This window comes from Coregonus lavaretus, assembly GCF_964263955.1.
Source record: "Coregonus lavaretus genome assembly, contig: HAP1_SCAFFOLD_4017, whole genome shotgun sequence".
In the NCBI taxonomy this organism is placed as follows: Eukaryota; Metazoa; Chordata; class Actinopteri; order Salmoniformes; family Salmonidae; genus Coregonus; species Coregonus lavaretus.
In genome coordinates this window covers 13,065-34,034 of record NW_028159187.1, presented here as the reverse complement: position 1 = coordinate 34,034, position 20,970 = coordinate 13,065, and the positions used below count along the sequence as shown (strand labels likewise).

Here is a 20,970-nt window from a genome sequence, read left to right as displayed (position 1 = left end):
CCACGACCCATCTTCAATGCTCTTACTGAGGGAAGGAGGTTGTTGGCCAAGATCTTGCGATACATGGCCCCATCCATCCTCCCCTCAATACGGTGCAGTCATCCTGTCCCCTTTGCAGAAAAGCATCCCCAAAGAATGATGTTTCCACCTCCATGCTTCACGGTTGGGATGGTGTTCTTGGGGTTGTACTCAACCTTCTTCTTCCTCCAAACACAGCGAGTGGAGTTTAGACCAAAAAGCTCTATTTTTGTCTCATCAGACCACATGACATTCTCCCATTCCTCCTCTGGATCATCCAGATGGTCATTGGCAAACTTCAGACGGGCCTGGAAATGCGCTGGCTTGAGCAGGGAGACCTTGCGTGCGCTGCAGGATTTTAATCCATGACGGCGTAGTGTGTTACTAATGGTTTTCTTTGAGACTGTGGTCCCAGCTCTCTTCAGGTCATTGACCAGGTCCTGCCGTGTAGTTCTGGCCTGATCCCTCACCTTCCTCATGATCATTGATGCCCCATGAGGTGAGATCTTGCATGGAGCCCCAGACCGAGGGTGATTGACCGTCATCTTGAACTTCTTCCATTTTCTAATAATTGCGCCAACAGTTGTTGCCTTCTCACCAAGCTGCTTGCCTATTGTCCTGTAGCCCATCCCAGCCTTGTGCAGGTCTACAATTTTATCCCTGATGTCCTTACACAGCTCTCTGGTCTTGGCCATTGTGGAGAGGTTGGAGTCTGTTTGATTGAGTGTGTGGACAGGTGTCTTTTATACAGGTAATGAGTTCAAACAGGTGCAGTTAATGCAGGTAATGAGTGGAGAATAGGAGGGCTTCTTAAAGAAAAACTAGTAGGTCTGTGAGAGCCGGAATTCTTACTGGTTGGTAGGTGATCAAATACTTATGTCATGCAATAAAATGCAAATTAATTACTTAAAAATCATACAATGTGATTTTCTGGATTTTTGTTTTAGATTCCATCTCTCACAGTTGAAGTGTACATATGATAAAAATTACAGACCCCTACATGCTTTGTAAGAAGGAAAACCTGCTAAATCGGCAGTGTATCAAATACTTGTTCTCCCCACTGTATATATTCAATCACAAGGGTGCACTAATGAGCTATAAATAATAAAATAATAATAATAGAGGACTACTGAAATAATATTATTTCAGTGTAGATAAGGGAAGGCCAGTTTAAAATGAAAACATGCCAGCCAGACAAGCCAGTGGATGAATCGAATGTATTTGCATATGAATGGAGTGGAAATTAGCCTAATTGGTAACAAATATGACGTGGGGAAAAGTCAGGCTCCTAGTCAGGCTATTGTTTGTCAAATCCAGATTAAATATAGGTCTTCATGTGTATCAAATCTGTAGGCGATTGTGGGCCAAATCAATGACAAACGGCTGAAATGTTCAGGCTTCATCATGATCTGTGATCAAAACAGGCTGGGGGTGTTTTCGGTTCTGTTTAGACTAAGGATATGCGTAAGAACGCAACTGCACTGAAATGAATAGCCGGATTCAATGGGATTGTCCTGAATAAGAACGTTGTTATCTGATAAACTGTTTGGTCTATGCATATACCCATACCGATTCTATCGTTTTGGTCTTTTGCGGTAGGCATAGCCTACCACTAATATTATATATTGCGGAGTTTTTAATAAACCAACCACATTTTCCTGTGATGTTGAGGCTGAGCAAGACCTTCGATAGGCTAGTAGACTATGCGGAAATAATCGTGGAGTGAATTATTGTTATAGCATAGATCGCTTTATATAATCTATAAAACCTTTTTTTCTAAGGCTCAGCAAACAAGGGGTAGCATATGCTTTTTGAACCTCTCTATAACAAGGGTTAGGCATATATCCTCACCCCCTCAATTCGAGCCCTGCTTTTAAACATAGGACATCTCCACAGAAATGTATAGCCTAAGGATTGCATGGTGACATTGATTGTGTTTGTTAAACCGGCCAACTGGGAACTCAGGGGGGAAAATGAGGTCAAATAATGACATCAGTGATTTTCAGGTCATTGAAAGATGACAGAGTTTCTGAATGGGAATTCCGAGTTGGATGACCGGTCAACAACAACAAAAATCCCAGTCTGAGCTCGTTTTTCCCCGAATTCCCAGTTGTCATGAACGCACTGAAGGCGGAGGTCAGAGATTGCCGAGTTGTTTTGAATACGCCAACAGAGACCTAGGTTACCTCTTATTTCTGAATAGGGCTACCTCCAACAAATAAGACCTTGTGTCTGTATTGATGTGAGAAATAGGCATATCTACACAGTAATGGTGGCTGGCTGCGATATCAACTAGCCTTAATCATTTTTCTATTGAGGTGAAATGCCTATTTTAGCTAAATCGAAAAAATGAAATTGATTAGATTACTCTGGCAATTAAAAATATATTTTTTTTTACAAAATCATGAATATGTAGAGGCTTGTAAAAATTCCCTGTCTTAGGTCAGTTAGGATCACCACTTTATTTTAAGAATGTTTGTAAGGCGTTCATGGTGAGCTCTTTAATAATAAACCAAACAGACGCTTAAACTAACACGTGACGCGTAATGCCCCGTTTACACTAGCACGTAGTGCCGCGCGGTGAAACCCCGCTTCCCATTCATTTTCAATGGAAGGAAATTGGTGAGAAGCGGTAAGAGCGGTGGAACCTTTTGGCGGCGCGAAGGAGGCGGTGAAAAAGTTAAACTGTTTGCCAACTTTATGCAAATCACCAGCGGCGGACCGCTGAGCGATGACCAATCATATCGAGTGGTTCCCATGACGACTTTGGTTCCCATGGCGACCCAAGGCTGAGAGACTTTCTTCAGCAAAGATGGCTGACAAAAATACTTGGATGGAAGCAAACATAAGTAATTATAACATCATAACGAATCATGCAAAAACATTTACAGTTGCGAGGAATATGTTAGTTAATGTAGAGACAAAACGATTATGCATATTTTTTGGTCATAAAGTTAATTTTACGAAAATCGCTATTTAGCAAGTTATCTGACTAGCTAACATTAGCCAGCTAGCTGGCTAGCTTTATGGGTGTTGTGACGCGAGAATGAAATTGTAATTCTGAAAACCAGGCTGTCGTCTTGTGAAACTGTGGATGTAAAAAATCTACCTAGCTAAAGCATTTACTGCAAATTGAATGTAGAATTTTGTAAACTTGCCTTGCTGATATTTGCAATGCAATGCAGCTGAAGTAACGTAGCTAACTATTTTCTTGCTTATTGTGTAGTGGAGGATAAATATACCTGTATGCCTATGGATGTGTAGCTATGTAGCTGATCTGTGGATGTGGACCCTAAAACGTTTGGTGTAAATATTAGTTCAGAACCTAGCTATGAACCTCAGCTATCATAGCCGGTTGGATCAACTTCAAAAACAGTCTGAATGACATTAATGAAGCCTATGGATTGAGTAGAATGTAATATAACTTTGTGCCAAGGATGCAAGTCTTATATACATGTAGTTATGACCATGCATGAGAACCCCACATAGTATTCTGGACATTGAATATATTCACTGATCATGTACTCTACCTTGGCAAATAAAGGTGCAGTTCAGGTATGAATGTCTGTGAAACATACTTTTTCAGTCATATCCAATACCTGGAGTATCAAACTCCAGTCTTTTTATTAACACTTTGTCTGCATGTATGTATTACAATTATACACGTCAACAGTGTTTACCAATCCTGGGACATCAATGGTTACACATTGTAACTATGCAATAGACTACAAACATGATTTAACTAGTTAAAGGCTGAATTGTAATTCATATATACAGAAACAGAATTTTAAAAACAGTACACTACACTTCCTATGCATCATGTAAATACTCTAAAACTGGTTCATCTCACTAAACCGGTTCATCTCACTATCTAACTTCCTTCATCTGCACTGATCTGAGGACACTGGATAGGTGTAGTATTTCATCAAATGAAACTTAATTTCAACCAGTAGAGAATGTGAAACGCTTTATTGAAAGAAGTTCATTATCCAAGTGTTATAAACACATAATACATGCATTATAAATATAATTGTAAAATATATTCTAAATAGAAGTTAAATCTGTACTTCAATGCACATCTGGTGTGCATTATAAAAACAGAGGAAGAAAGAGGAGGTGGGGAGAGAGGTGTGAGAAAGAGGAGGTGGGGAGAGAGGTGTGAGAAAGAGTGTCAAAGACAGAAAGGGAAAGAGGTAAGAATAGAGGAGCGATAGATGGAGAGAGATGGCATGTTATTCTAACACTGTCAGTCATCATAATGTCTCCCGAGTGGTGCAGTGGTCTAAGGCACTGTCGCAGCGGCCGCGACCGGGAGACCCATGGGCGGCGCACAATTGGTCCACGGTAGGGGAGGGTTTGGCCGGCAGGGATGTGGGTTTGTTTCCCACGGGGGGCCAGTATAAAAACAAACAAACATGTATGCACTCACTAACAAATTGGTGCATTCACCTTATAGCCAGTGGGATAACCACTTTACAATATGTATTATTTTAATGTTTTTTCTATTTCTTTCTTTGGGGAGGGGTAAGGGGGGGTAGAAGGATTGCTTTATCCTATTCCAGGTATTCCTTAAAGAGGTGGGGTTTCAAGTGTCTCCGGAAGGTGGTGAGTGACTCCGCTGTCCTGGCGTCGTGAGGGAGCTTGTTCCACCATTGGGGTGCCAGAGCAGCGAACAGTTTTGACTGGGAGGAGCGGGAACTGTGCTTCCGCAGAGGTAGGGGGGCCAGCAGGCCAGAGGTGGATGAACGAGCCTTTGGTTGTGCATAGTGTAGTCTATGGTGTTGCCAGGGAACAGCACCCTTCGAAGAAGTAGGAGGTGAAGATCTCCCGCACACGGATTGCCTCTCATGCTGCGTTGTTGGCCCCCATCCTGGTAACATCCTGCCGAGCAGCAGACCTCTCCTCTGGCACACGGTGGCGAGCTGCAGGTCCCCTCCTGGTCCTCGCGTCCATCCTCATGATAGTTATGCAGGACACAGGAAGCCTTCACACACAGGCCTGAATTCCCCCAGGAGGCAGTCCCAGTTGGCCCTGGTCACCCAACCTTGCAGTGCCCTACACGGTAACTGAAGGCAATCGTTTTGAAGGAATCTCCAGTTACAAGGTATCTGTAGGAATATGGAAGATAATGCCATTATTAGACTTTTTACATCACCAGGTCATTGTGGATTACTAAAGTATCATATCCCTTATAACAAATCATGATAACATTGGATAGATAGGTGCATGTGCAGCACGTGACAATAGCAGGATCATATCAAGGATAGAATCACAAATGAACACATAAATACCACTTGAAGCTTGATCATTTGAACCAGCTGTGTAGTGCTAAGGCAAAAAAACGTGCAACCCCTTCGAGTCCCCCAGGACCACGACAGAGAACCACTGCTCTTCATCGGGACCTCTTCATCTGCAGACAGGCTTTCACAGCTCTCTGTACCTGAGGACAGAAAACCTCACAAGAAACAGACTTCACTATACTAAAATTAGACCGCACTGAATATGATGTTACTGTTATCTCCGTCCTCACTTCTAGGGACTGGAACTACCCAACAGAACCTGCCCTCTCCAGAACAGCCTACTCTCTCACTTTGACAGATGGGGCTGCTATCCTTTCACCCTCCTCCATGGCTATTAGCTAGCTACCTACAAATGCATTTGGGAATTTTTTTTTTTTTTACAGTGATAAATACATCAAGTTAGCTAGTTAATATGAAGTTAGGTAGCTGGTCAAATGTAATTCACTTAGCTAGCTATCTATACAGTATGTACAGTCGGCTAGATAGCTAGCTACGTTAGCAGCACATTTGAGTTAGCATGCACTGTAGCTAGTTAGCTAATAATACATCGTTTTTTTTTTTTTACATTTTCAAAATGTATTTACTTACTTGAATAGGTTCACCCAGCCATGTGGACGATTGGAAACAGGGCAGCAAAGTTCGTTGTTACCAGAGCGGTTTAGAGCATATTACTACTATTTACCTGTGAATAATCAGACCTTCATTCAAACTTGCTATGCTGAATTCTTGCCGCACAGTCGAATATGCTGCCAGCAAGCGGGCCAACGCACGGAGCATTACAAGCTAACCTGGCCGGACGCTCGTTGCAAAATAAATGGACACACACACGTTATTCAATCATTTCACCCACAGTGTTAGCGAGCGTCTACGTGGCCAGGCGCTAAAATAAAACTCGGTTCTATTTGTGACTCTCGACCCGCTGCAAGTCCTCTCCTCTCCCATCTCCTCATTGGTTTTTAGGAGCATCTACCGACGTGGGTGATTGAAAGATGAACTGAGGTCCACACTCCAGTCCAGTTGGTGGTGGTAATGCACCTTAAAGTTGGTTGCCAACCGACATATAAAGTCCAAAGAAGAAGAAGAAGAAGCCTGAATTTGGTTTACCATTTTATCTGTGGATGAACAGGCTCTATGCACGCATCACTTCCGCATTGGCGTAAGGATGCTTGGGCATTTCCGGTTACCGGAAAAAAACATTAGACAGTGACAGTAGACCGTTATGATGGCAGAGATGAAGTTTACAAGGTGTTTGCTGGAGTTGCCTAAAGTATCTGTTAATGATATAAGGAGGGTCGTCCGGACATCCAGTACGACACCACGTAGCAAACTGGATAAAGGCTTCAAATTTTACGTTTCTTCTTTTCTTTGCAACTTTGAAGGTAATATGCTAACGCTAGCTAGCCTGGGCTAGAAGCCTTGCTTTGGTGTTTTAAGTCATGACTCCGTCCTGCTTCAGGTTAATCATGCTTTAAATAAAGTTGAATCATGTGTATATACCTCTCACTTCATGTGTTTGTACTTTTATGAAAGTATCAGGTAAAAACAGGGCTCCAAATGAGATCTCTGTGAGAGCCCACTGCTACCGCTCAATGAAGAACCTAAAGCCACCACACCAGCTGTTGAACTTGTTCAAGGTTCCGTTCAACACATGTTTTACTCCTTTAATGTTACCACAGATTTGATTGCCGTCGCTAAGAGAACACTTCAGAACTTTAGTGGTTTCCACGATAGCTGAACAGTGGTAGCCTAATACAGACCAGGGTAGCTGAGTGGGAATTGCCATGCTTTGTTGTTGGGTCTGTTGGAAACAAATTGGGGTTTGGTTTGAAATGTAAACAATAATGAGATCACTACTTTTTCCTGACTTGATGACTGCAATGACAGTAACATATTCCACTCAGCTATTCTTCAAACTGCTGATGTTCTACTCAAAACTGTCCTGTCATCTTTACTTCTTTCTTTATAAACATATGGCCCAACTTCCTTGCTTTTGTACTTGATGTTTCTACTTTTCAAGAGGAATTAGGAGCAAAACCTTCACTCTACTGTTGTTATTGGTACTAGGCTACAATGTTGCACCACTCACCTACTGCTCTGCCAATACTGTTTGAAGGTAGTTAAATGGCACAAGACATGGTACTGTAATACTGTTAGACAGACATACAGTAGGTCAACTACATGGTACTGTAATACTGTTAGACAGACATACAGTAGGTCAACTACATGGTACTGTAATACTGTTAGACAGACATACAGTAGGTCAACTACATGGTACTGTAATACTGTTAGACAGACATACAGTAGGTCAACTACATGGTACTGTAATACTGTTAGACAGACATACAGTAGGTCAACTACATGGTACTGGAATACTGTTAGACAGACATACAGTAGGTCAACTACATGGTACTGTAATACTCAGTTAGACAGACATACAGTAGGTCAACTACATGGTACTGCAACATTTCAATCATGTATAAACTACTGTCTTATCAACAGACCCATTAAATAGATTCTCTGGTACTTATGTTTAGCGCTGAAAGTAGCACTCAGGAGCCAAAAGTGGTCCCCAAAAATTGCATTCTATGTCACATATGTGCAGATATGTGCACCACATCATTGCTCTCCCTCTCTCGCTCTGCTGGGTAGGCCTCTTGCTAGCTGTCACTCAAATGTGAGGGGCTGAAGCTCATTGGCTAGAACTCAAACTGCAAAGGGGCTGGCTCATGTGGGGGGAAATATAGGGGAAAAGGTGTGGCACAGCTTAAAGAAAAGTCGCTTTCAAACTAGGGATTTTATTGCTAATTGAGGTAAGACCGTATTTCTGCTCATAGATTATGCATGTAAGAACTACACATTGAAACATCCAGCCCAAAGCGGGAGGTTAAAAAATATAATTTCTTAGTCTCCAAACTACCGGAGCATGTCTTTAAACCCCCCTAGAGTCTATTGATACAACTAGGCATCAATCTAAGTAACAGAATAAAAACATCCCTGTCAAAATCCATCAGTTTATGATAGAGATATGCATGGGCTGCGTCTCAATCCACCACATGCACCAATGGCAGCCTTCAGCATCTGTGGAGACGTCTGTAGCGTCCAAACAAGATGGTGGTCTCTGGCTAAGTAACAGAATAACAATAAAAAGGGGTATAATATGTGTAAATATATGATATAAATATATTTCCTGAGCTTTCTAATATCCACTAGATATAGGACAGACACTTCAAAACCTTATTCCTTATGATTTATTTTTTGACTGTCTTTTTTGCCATTTATTAATGTGTTATTCAAAGTGTTTCTATGGGCTTTAGTAGTAAAGGACTAATTCAATTTTTATCAAATATATTTTTTACATATTTGTTTTTATACCTAAAGGGATCCTAAAATTCAAAATCAAATAGCTAAATGATCTTTGGTAAGAACATCTTAAACAATTCCATATGTAAGCTTAGAACCTTCAATGTGCCAATGTGTTTGTACTTGTCTCTATACAAATAAAATAAAACCAAACATGTATGATGCTTTCTTTTCTGATATTAAACAGAAAAACTTCCCAAAAGTTTACTGTTTTGACTGTGTAAATGACGCATCTCCCTCTGGCACGCCCATCTCGGGATAGCCGGGCCCCGCCCATTTACCAGGATGCACCATATTAGGTCAATGACGTCAACGGAATCTCCTTTTTGGAACGTTCCATTTCTTGGGAACGGCAACTTCGAAGTTCTAACTTGTTATCTTTACCGATAAATGCATTGATGTATGTTTATGAACTGATATTATGTTGATATCCTCACCCTTTCCTCGTCAGATGGTGAGTAAGCCTAGAAAACCCCTGCAAACTGTCAGTTGGCATTCAAACTTCCAGCAACTAGAAAGAACACGAGAGACACTAGACACATCATTAAGATTATAATTCCTATAGCTTTTAATAGACCGACCAACCGAGCGGCTTCATTCATCATGCATGAATGAAATTATAGTCATTGCCCGGGACTAAACTAACTGGGGCATGTTCGCTGAGCAGGACCCAACGGGTTTTAACGTTCCGATAGATATAGGCCTATGCTATGAACAAACATGTCTCTCTGACATTTAGAATAAGAAATCAGGTCGGCTCTATATGTGGTAACTATATCTGAAACATTCGACAACGTTTGGCGACTGAACTTTGCTTTGGGGTATATTAATCAGGAAACAAACGGAAACAAACCGGACGAAACAGGGAGGGACTAACCTGAACTTGTCCAGTGAGAAACGCTCGTTTTTGTTGTAAAACGTTTAGCTACGATGCGCACGATTGAATACACCCCTGGAAAGTATGAGACAGCGCTCCTGCTGGTGATTACTACCTTAAAACCACGTTCAGTAGCCAAACGTTGTCGAAATGTTGCCGATAGAAATGCCATGAATAGAGCGGAAGTGATTCCTTATTCTAAATGTCTGAGGCATGTTTGTCCTACAGTGTATTTCTATCTGAACGTTCCAACACGTTGCTTCTTGCTGAACGCGCCCCAATAATGTTTTTATACACGGAAGTATAAGTGAAGTAAAATAAGTGTAGCTACACACCAGGTCACTGCAGCAGAACGAGACAGAGGTAAGGGTTTTCTAACAATCGATCATAATAACGTGTTAAATGAAGGTTAGGCCCTACTTGCTACATTTTAGCTGGTCTAGACTAGACTTGAGAGTCTGACCAACTGTCAAAGCGAGTCAACATTAGGATGAGAAGTTCCTGCTGTCTAGTATATTTAGTTGTCTAGAGGATATGCCAACACATTTACAGTCTAGTTTGATTTGTTTCCTAATATAACCGAACTTTTCTCCAAACCGGCACCTATAACTTGGCTGTGGTAGGATACGTGGAAGCGCGTCTTGCGCGCAGTCTAACTCAGGCAAGGTGCCGGTTTGGAGAAAAGTTCGGTTCAGACGGTTTCTATAAAGGTCTACAGATATACACACGTTATATAATCCTGACCAATGGACAAGGAGTTACGGATGATCGATATTCAGTAACAGGATTTTGGGAAACAAGTATCCTATCTGCCTACAAAATGTTGGCAGTTATTTTCCAGGCTCCGCACTGTAGCCACCAAGGACGCCAATGCGCGCATGCGCAGCGTCCTATATAGGGGTAAGCATATAAATAAGAATGAATAGAAGGTCGTCTCCATTCAAGTCAATGATGCCATAATGGGTGGACTGGCAGCCGTTTGGAGTGTTTCCCGACCGCTGGTCACCTTTTCAATGCTTATCTTGTAGAATCCAGCAATGGCGCTTGTCCCATTAATTAGCTTATTTTCTAATGGTTCCGCATGTCTTGATCTAACCATCTTCAACCTGACCGGCTAGCTATGTCAGCTATGTATGAACACGATGAGGTGTATCTTATATGCTAACGTTAGCTAGCAGGCTAGATGGTTGTCTTATTCTGGCATTCGCTCATGATCTGCTTCAGACCGCTTGCCTTCTGCCTAGGCAGCTTAGCTACAACGCTTGAGCTGGTCCCATGGTTGAATCAGAGCGGTATATCCTCAAATCAAATCAAATCTAATTGTATTTGCCACGTGCGCCGAATACAACAGGTCACATTACAGTGAAATGCTTCCTTACAGCCCTTAACCAACAATGCAGTTTTTAAGAAAAAATAGCAAGTACTTAAAGAGCAGCAGTAAAATAAAATAACAGTAGGGAGGTTATATACAGGGGGTACTGGTACAGAGTCAATGTGCGGGGGGTACCGGTTAGTCGAGACCCATGCCAGGAAGTAAAAGCAGGAACAGATAAATATACATGTCCATTGGGGTGGGGGCAGGGTAATTGTCTGCTGGGGGGGTATAAGGCCAAGAAAAGAGAAACCCTCACACTTCTCTTGCTCCTACCATTTGTTTAATAAGAATATCAATTAATATCAACTTTTCAATCCCTGTTCACAAAACAGACCGTTCAATGCATGTCTGAGCACGTATAGCCTAGAGTAGGCCTAGGATATATTCTTCTTTGTTTGCTCGGGAGACATGTGGCCTAAACACATTTCCTGCAATTCTACCACACTTTATATGACTGGAGACATTAGCAGAATCTTTTTAAATAGGACAAATTACAGGGTAGCCTGCTCTGCTGATTGACAAACAGATCAATAAATAAAATCAACAGAAATACCTTATTTACATAACTATTCAGACACTTTGCTATGAGACTCAAAATTGAGCCAAGGTGCATCCTGTTTCCATTGATCATCCTTGAGATGTTTCTACAACTTGATTGGAGTCCACCTGTGGTAAATTCAATTGGTTGGACATGATTTGGAAAGGCACACACCTGTCTATATAAGGTCCCACAGTTGACAGTGCATGTCAGAGCAAAAACCAAGCCATGAGGTCAAAGGAATTGTCCGTAGAGCCCCGAGACAGGATTATGTCGAGGCACAGATCTGGGGAAGGGTACCAAAAAATGTCTGAAGCATTGAAGGTCCCCAAGAACACAGTGGCCTCCATCATTCTTAAATGGAAGAAGTTTGGAACCACCAAGACTCTTCCTAGAGCTGGCCGCCCAGCCAAACTGAGCAATCGGGGGAGAAGGGCCTTTGTCAGGGAGGTGACCAAGAACCCGATGGTCACTCTGACAGAGCTCCACAGTTCATCTGTGGAGATGGGAGAACCTTCCAGAAGGACAATCATCTCTGCAGCACTCCACCAATCAGGCCTTTATGGTAGAGTGGCCAGACGGAAGCCACTCCTCAGTAAAAGGCACATGACAGCCTGCTTGGAATTTGCCAAAAGGCACCTAAAGACTCTCAGACCATGAGAAACAAGATTCTCTGGTCTGATGAAACCAAGATTGAACTCTTTGCCCTGAATGCCAAGCGTCATGTCTGGAGGGAACCTGGCACCATCCCTACGGTGAAGCATGGTGGTGGCAGCATCATGCTGTGGGGATGTTGTTCAGTGGCAGGGACTGGGAGACTAGTCAGGATCAAGGGAAAGATGAACGGAGCAAAGTACATAGAGATCCTTGATGAAAACCTGCTCCAGAGCACTCAGGACCTCAGACTGGGGCGAAGGTTCATCTTCCAACAGGACAACGACCCTAAGCACACAGCCAAGACAACACAGGAGTGGCTTCGGGACAAGTCTCTGAATGTTCTTGAGTGGTCCAGCCAGAGCACAGACTTGAACACGATCGAACATCTCTGGAAAGACCTGAAAATAGCTGTGCAGCGACACTCCCCATCCAACCTGACAGAGCTTGAGAGGATCTGCAGAGAAGAATGGTAGAAACTCACCAACTACAGGTGTGCCAAGCTTGTAGCGTCATACCCAACAAGACTCGAGGCTGTAATCGCTGCCAAAGGTGCTCAACAAAGTACTGAGTAAAGGGTCTGAATACTTATGTAAATATAGTATTTCAGTTTTTTATTTTTTATAAATTAGCAAACATTTCTAAAAACCCGTTTTTGTTTTGTCATTATGGGGTAATGTGTTGAGGGGGGAAAAAACGATTTAATCAATTTTAAAATAAGGCTGTAAACTAACAAAATGTGGAACAATTAAAGGGGTCGGAATACTTTCCAAAGGCACTGTATAATAGACCAATGAGAAGAGGAGACACTAATATGATGTGATGTTGTCCATATAATAGACCAATGAGAAGAGGAGACACTAATATGATATGATGTTGTCCATATAATAGACCTATGAGAAGAGGAGACACTAATATGATGTGATGTTGTCCATATAATAGACCAATGAGAAGAGGAGACACTAATATGATGTTGTCCATATAATAGACCAATGAGAAGAGGAGACACTAATATGATGTTGTCCATATAATAGACCAATGAGAAGAGGAGACACTAATATGATGTTGTCCATATAATAGACCAATGAGAAGAGGAGACACTAATATGATATGATGTTGTCCATATAATAGACCTATGAGAAGAGGAGACACTAATATGATATGATGTTGTCCATATAATAGACCTATGAGAAGAGGAGACACTAATATGATGTGATGTTGTCCATATAATAGACCAATGAGAAGAGGAGACACTAATATGATGTTGTCCATATAATAGACCTATGAGAAGAGGAGACACTAATATGATATGATGTTGTCCATATAATAGACCAATGAGAAGAGGAGACACTAATATGATATGATGTTGTCCATATAATAGACCAATGAGAAGAGGAGACACTAATATGATGTTGTCCATATAATAGACCTATGAGAAGAGGAGACACTAATATGATGTTGTCCATATAATAGACCTATGAGAAGAGGAGACACTAATATGATATGATGTTGTCCATATAATAGACCTATGAGAAGAGGAGACACTAATATGATGTTGTCCTTATAATAGACCAATGAGAAGAGGAGACACTAATATGATGTTGTCCATATAATAGACCTATGAGAAGAGGAGACACTAATATGATAGAAATGTAGAATCAGAGCCTGGCCGGAGGGAGGAACAATGATGTTCGAGCCAGCCGTGGACAGCCATTGCCCAGAAGGTTTGGAGCTGTTTCCATGCCTCGTGGATGTGCCCTGTGGAGCCTCGAAGGTGGTAAAGATTCCAATTCAGAATTCCACACAACATGACATTTATCTCTCTCAGAGAACAGTGCTGGGTTGGGTAGAGCTGATGGATGACATCAGACCTGTCATCACAGCACCTGACTGTCAGGAGAAGCATGTGAGTCAGTCTAGTGATGCTTTCCTTCGCTCCACTCAGCTTCACCATGGTGACCAGAGAAAAGAGAGTCTCACACCAGTTGGGTCCGGAGAAAAATGGCTCCCACCTGTTCACTTAGAACATCTACAGGAAGAGGAACAGAAAACAGTCAGAAGAATGCTGTACGAAGAATCTGACGTGTTTGCACAGGAAGAATATCAAATATCAATTAATATCAACAGGAAGATGGAGATATCGGCTGCATTCCGAACCTTAAGCTGAAACTCAACTTGAAGGATCACAGGACAACTGCTGTTCTCCATATCTGGACGGTGTTCTCTGCTATTCCAAGACGTTCAGTGAACATGTGGAAGACCTGAGAAGAGTGCGTAGTCGGATGAGGAAGCATGGTATCAAACTGCGGCCGAAAAAGTGTGAAGTCTTCAGATGCCAAGTGAGGTACATACAGTGGGGGAAAAAAGTATTTAGTCAGCCACCAATTGTGCAAGTTCTCCCACTTAAAAAGATGAGAGAGGCCTGTAATTTTCATCATAGGTACACGTCAACTATGACAGACAAAATGATAATTTTTTTCTCCAGAAAATCACATTGCAGGATTTTTAATGAATTTATTTGCAAATTATGGTGGAAAATAAGTATTTGGTCAATAACAAAAGTTTCTCAATACTTTGTTATATACCCTTTGTTGGCAATGACACAGGTCAAACGTTTTCTGTAAGTCTTCACAAGGTTTTCACACACTGTTGCTGGTATTTTGGCCCATTCCTCCATGCAGATCTCCTCTAGAGCAGTGATGTTTTGGGGCTGTCGCTGGGAAACACGGACTTTCAACTCCCTCCAAAGATTTTCTATGGGGTTGAGATCTGGAGACTGGCTAGGCCACTCCAGGACCTTGAAATGCTTCTTACGAAGCCACTCCTTCGTTGCCCGGGCGGTGTGTTTGGGATCATTGTCATGCTGAAAGACCCAGCCACGTTTCATTTTCAATGCCCTTGCTGATGGAAGGTTTTCACTCAAAATCTCACAATACATGGCCCCATTCATTATTTCCTTTACACGGATCAGTCGTCCTGATCCCTTTGCAGAAAAACAGCCCCTAAGCATGATGTTTCCACCCCCATGCTTCACAGTAGGTATGGTGTTCTTTGGATGCAACTCAGCATTCTTTGTCCTCCAAACACGACGAGTTGAGTTTTTACCAAAAAGTTATATTTTGGTTTCATCTGACCATATGACATTCTCCCAATCCTCTTCTGGATCATCCAAATGCACTCTAGCAAACTTCAGACGGGCCTGGACATGTACTGGCTTAAGCAGGGGGACACGTCTGGCACTGCAGGATTTGAGTCCCTGGCGGCGTAGTGTGTTACTGATGGTAGGCTTTGATACTTTGGTCCCAGCTCTCTGCAGGTCATTCACTAGGGCCCCCGTGTGGTTCTGGGATTTTTGCTCACAGTTCTTTTGATCATTTTGACCCCACGGGGTGAGATCTTGCGTGGAGCCCCAGATCGAGGGAGATTATCAGTGGACAGTTGATTTCTTCAAACCAAGCTGCTTACCTATTGCAGATTCAGTCTTCCCAGCCTGGTGCAGGTCTACAATTTTGTTTCTGGTGTCCTTTGACAGCTCTTTGGTCTTGGCCATAGTGGGGCAAAATAAATAAAAAGTAACAATGACAACAAGCTCAGTCCGATGATGCTGTGGAAAATCACGCACAGAACGAGCAGTATGGCTGGTGGCATTGTCATGCTGGAGGGTCATGTCAGGATGAGCCTGAAGGAAGGGTACCACATGAGGGAGGAGGATGTCTTCCCTGTAACGCACAGCGTTGAGATTGCCTGCAATGACAACAAGCTCAGTCCGATGATGCTGTGACACACCGCCCCAGACCATGACGGACCCTCCACCTCCGAATCGATCCCGCTCCAGAGTACAGGCCTCGGTGTAACGCTCATTCCTTCCACGATAAACGCGAATCCGACTATCACCCCTGGTGAGACAAAACCGCGACTCGTCAATGAAGAGCACTTTTTGCCAGTCCTGTCTGGTCCAGCGATGGTGGGTTTGTGCCCATAGGCAACGTTGTTGCCGGTGATGTCTGGTGAGGACCTGCCTTACAACAGGCCTACAAGCCCTCAGTCCAGCCTCTCTCAGCCTATTGCGGACAGTCTGAGCACTGATGGAGGGATTGTGCGTTCCTGGTGTAACTCGAGCAGTTGTTGTTGCCATCCTGTACCTGTCTTGCAGGTGTAATGTTTGGATGTACCGATCCTGTGCAGGTGTTGTTACACGTGGTCTGCCACTGCGAGGATGATCAGCTGTCCGTCCTGTCTCCCTGTAGCGCTGTCTTAGGCGTCTCATAGTACGGACATTGCAATTTATTGCCCTGGCCACATCTGCAGTCCTCATGCCTCCTTGCAGTATGCCTAAGGCACGTTCACTCAGATGAGCAGGGACCCTGGGCATCTTTCTTTTGGTGTTTTTCAGAGTCAGTAGAAAGGCCTCTTTAGTGCCCTAAGTTTTCAAAACTGTGACCTTAATTGCCTACCGTCTGTAAGATGTTAGTTTCTTAACGACCGGTCCACAGGTGCATGTTCATTAATTGTTTATGGTTAATTGAACAACCATGGGAAACAGTGTTTAAACCCTTTACAATTAAGATCTGTGAAGTTATTTGGATTTCTATGAATTATCTTTGAAAGACAGGGTTTCTTTTTTTGCTGAGTTTATATTCTTGTTTTACGCCATTGTAATAGATACATTCACATTTAGTTGGTGTATGTTTTGTTTCCATGGGCTAAAAAGTTTAATTGAATGAATAAACCTAATCATTATTTGACTGTTCTACTATTAACTGACTATGTACTTTCGTCTTCCAGAGATCCTACGTGTTGAAACATACCAGTGATGCTGCAGAAACAACCTGGGACATGGCTTCTGCAAGACAATCTGCTTTCGAGTACATTACAAATGGAAGGCTACGTCTCATTGGAAGGCTCCAGAATCTTCCCCTCATTGTGGAAAACCTGTTCCAGCGCAAGGTTCTTCACGAGGAGGAAGTCAGTAAAATTCAGGCTGAAGTTGACCGTTTTGACCAAACCAGAAGAATACTGGACTGGGTCTCGGCCAAAGGAGAGGCTGCATGCTATGAGTTGCTGACAATTCTACACATCACAAGGAAGAGGACCTTAGACGACGCTGACTTACAGCAATGGATCAGCTGTTTCCCCTTTAAGGAAGACCCAGAGATGACAGACTACCTTGTTGGTAAGTGATCGTATGGTATCCTCTTAGTATACACTATATAGTATACAATTGGCTGGGCTAAAAAATACCAGACCTGTTGAAATGTGTCTTTCAAATATTATTTTAGGTGTGGTTAATTTAGCTTACTGTGCGCGCTCCGTAGACAGGGTTTGTACTTTAGGCACTATTCCTTTGGTTCCATGGTGCTGGCGAAGCTGTTTGAAGCGCACATTGAAAGGGGTTAATGTACCTTTTTAGATTGTTCATCAAAAGTAAGTGCGACCAATGCACTCTTCATGAAGTAAAAATGCCTTTATTATGATGGCATGTTCAATAGAGATTTGTCATTGTCCTCCTTGATGAAGGCTACGCTAAAACGCATCAGAGGTTTTATACATATTGTTCTATTGAACATGCCATCATAATACAGGCATTTTAACTTTGTTTTTAGTGCCCCTTGGTTCTTCTTGTTTTTGATGACCATTTAGCCCCAAAAGAGCACCTTCAATCTACAAACATCTACTAGTGTATCCTTGTAGCTTTCTGTCCTGATTTTCTCTAGTCCTTTAGATTGGCTTTGATTTGTTTGCACAGTGCATTTAATCTCTCTTCCCTTAATACCCTTATTTTAGGTTCAAAACCCTGTCACGAATATCAGAAACAGCTGAAATATAAAGCACGGAAGATCACAAATAGTGCATGGAAACAAAGCTGTAGTCTCCTACCAGAGACATGTAGAAATGAGTGGACTTTATCTTACACCCCTCTTGTGTTAGATACAGATGTGCATTCATCTCTCTCCAAAATTAAAGTGAAGAGCAACAGATGCAAGAAAGCTCGCCCTAAAAAGCTAAAGAGCTTCATCCCCACGGCCAAACAGGAAATATCCCCTGCTGACCTGCTTAGAACACATGAGAAAAAAATCCTCCTTTTTGGAAAACCTGGAATTGGAAAAACAACAGTTGCCCATCAAATGTTGATCCTCTGGGCAGAGAAAGATCACAGAGAACTAGATTACATGTTTTATTTTGACGTGAGAGACATTTCACACAGAAAACCCATGAGCCTGGAGGACCTTCTCTTTAACATGTACAGTGAGCCCAAAAAAAGTAAAGAAGAAGTGTTACAGGATATTAAGGAGAACTCTGAAAACGTTGTCATCATATTTGATGGAATCACAGACCTCTCCTCTCTGTCGGTAGTAAAGGAACTTATGGAGAACCTCCTCCCTGATGCAAAGATTGTGACCACATGCAGACCAGATCAATCTGAAGACTTCCTGACAGACTGGCCCGCAGACTGGTTCAGAGTGGAGGTGAAAGGGTTCAGTGATGCATCCATCAGGGCTTATTTAACAGAGATGCTGAGTGCTGATCCTGACTCCTTGAGCAGTGTGTTAAACAACCTAGAGTTGTTCAGTCTGTGCCATGTCCCAATGTATGCACTGATGGTGGTTACCTGCATTTATTTCCCTACCTCAAAGGCTTCTAAACAGACATGCACTATAACTGAAATGTACAGCAACATCCTCCGTCACTGCATCCAAAAACACAGTGGCAAACGACTTAAGGATACCGACAATTATCTCAAAGAAAACAGAGAGAAAATATTGTCTTTGGCAGAAATTGCTTTTGATGCAACAAATGAAAAAAACATGAACTTGACAACACTGAGTTGTGAAGAAAGCGGTGTCCATTTTGCGTTCTTGGGAGCACTTATGGTTAAGGTTGCACCCACAGTGTTAGACACTTACTGTGCATTTCTCCACTACACAATGCAGGAGTTCTTTGGTGCCCTTTGGCTCTTACAGAATCCAGATCAAATCAGAGAGGTTCTAGAGAAGTGCCAGACTGAAGAATGGAAACACACAAAACACTTGATTCCCTTCCTGTGTGGGCTTCTGAATGAGAGGAATATTAGATTGGTAAACGGTATAGTTCCAGATCAACAGATCAAGAAGACGTCAGATTGGTTCTTCAAGGAAGTGGTGAACACGTTTCTTCCATCTCAAACAAACCAAGATCATGCAGAAGGTGGTGCTCCTGAGTTTGAGATAGATCTTCTGTTTTTGTGTCAGTGCTTGTATGAACATCAGTCTACTGAGGCCTGTCTCCTTCTCCTGGACAAACTGGACTATCATCTAGACCTGAGTGGAGAACATCTTGATCCTCACCAGTGCTGTGCAGTGTCTTATGTGACCAGTCAGTCTGTAGAGCGAAAGGTAGGCTTGGACCTGAACGACTGCACTGTGTCAGACCAAGGAGTAAGGCTGATACTGGGCTCTCTGAAGAATGTCAGACATCTTGGGTAATATTTGTGTTATCTAATTCACACGTTTATTGACAATTAACCAGTCAAAGAAAGAGAAATTGTGATGAAGCAACTGATCTTCATAAAAATATCTATTGTATTCTCTTCCATTCAGATACTGAGTTATAAACACTTCTGTGTCATGCTACTTTGAAATAATCTTTATAATCTAATCTCTTTTAAAGGCCCTCCTCTGATGATTCATCTGACCCCTCAATGCTGTGTCAACTCTGGACAACTTTGCTGAGCAGTGTGGCAGAGATGGACTTCACCAGCTTACTTGGTCTCTGTGGAAATGAGTTGCACCTTCCAGTCCAGGGTGAAAGACGAGTGTTTGAGAGAGCAGAAGAAGTGATGAAGCAGAGTCTAGAGAGGGTTCATCTCTGTCTACACTGGGGTCAGAGAACTCTTCTCAGTGAAGCTCTCAGCAAAACCATTTTAAAGTGTCTACCTAATATCAACAAACTCAGGTGAGTGTTTCCACAGCCAATATATATTTACACAATGTCTTTGTGACTATTCATTTATTTAAGTCAGTTGAGAACATATTGTTCTTATTTCCAATGACAACCTATCAAAAGGCTAAGACAGACAAACAAGACATTGCAACAACACAACAAGACACACATGACAACAGTATTCAGTCTGTAAAAGAGGCAGCAGTCACATTCTCCCTGCTTCTATCTGAACATAGACATTCTTATGTTTTATGGGTCACAGGTTTACCCAACTAGAACATCAGAGAGGATCCCCTGAAAGACTGGAGACAGAAGAGAAAGCAGTCCTACTAGATTTGTGTTTACAAGCAGCACTAGATCACAGAGAAACTTTCCAGAGAGCTGTGAACACACTGCTGTCACTGTTCTCTGTGTATCAAACTGAGAGATATGACATCCTGTTGGATCTGTACTCACATGTGAAGTACAATAGGAATCAAACAGCCAGGAGTGTCCTTCCATCATTGAAACCACTTTACCAGTCAGCTCCTGCAGTCTGGTCTGTAGACCTCTCAAAGAGAAAGGCCTCCCTCCTCCTAGAAGTGCTGAAACTCCAACCAGGGAAGAAACCATTAGAGCTGAAGGGCTGGTCAGATGAAGAGAGTGAAGTGAGGAGTTTCCTTCAGTGTCTGCCCTACATCTCACAGCTGAGGTGAGGGAGTTTATCCAACAAGAGTCCATGTGTCATTGAACTGGTGGAGATAGTATTTATGTTTTTACATCGTCTTTATCTGTTTAATACATGCATATATGAAGATGCTGTAGAAACTGTAATTCAGTAGGAATTGAAATTGAACAAAATTCCAATTCATAGTTGTATTGTTATAGAAAGATGGAGTCATAAAGTGCTATTGGTTTTCAGTTCCCCAACCCTGTTACTCATATCAGT

General features: G+C 42.3%; 1 protein-coding gene across 1 annotated transcript; it reads left to right on the top strand.

The window, feature by feature from the left end:
* Positions 1-9,845: 9,845 nt before the first annotated feature.
* Positions 9,846-20,630, top strand: LOC311123191 (protein NLRC5-like; the record flags this gene model as incomplete). Its single annotated transcript, XM_084197452.1, has 6 exons — positions 9,846-9,918; positions 16,908-17,295; positions 17,907-19,581; positions 19,770-20,054; positions 20,305-20,575; positions 20,622-20,630. Exons 2-6 carry the CDS (start codon positions 16,959-16,961, stop codon positions 20,628-20,630), a joined length of 2,577 nt encoding a protein of 858 aa, XP_084053578.1. The 5' UTR covers positions 9,846-9,918; positions 16,908-16,958.
* Positions 20,631-20,970: the final 340 nt, after the last annotated feature.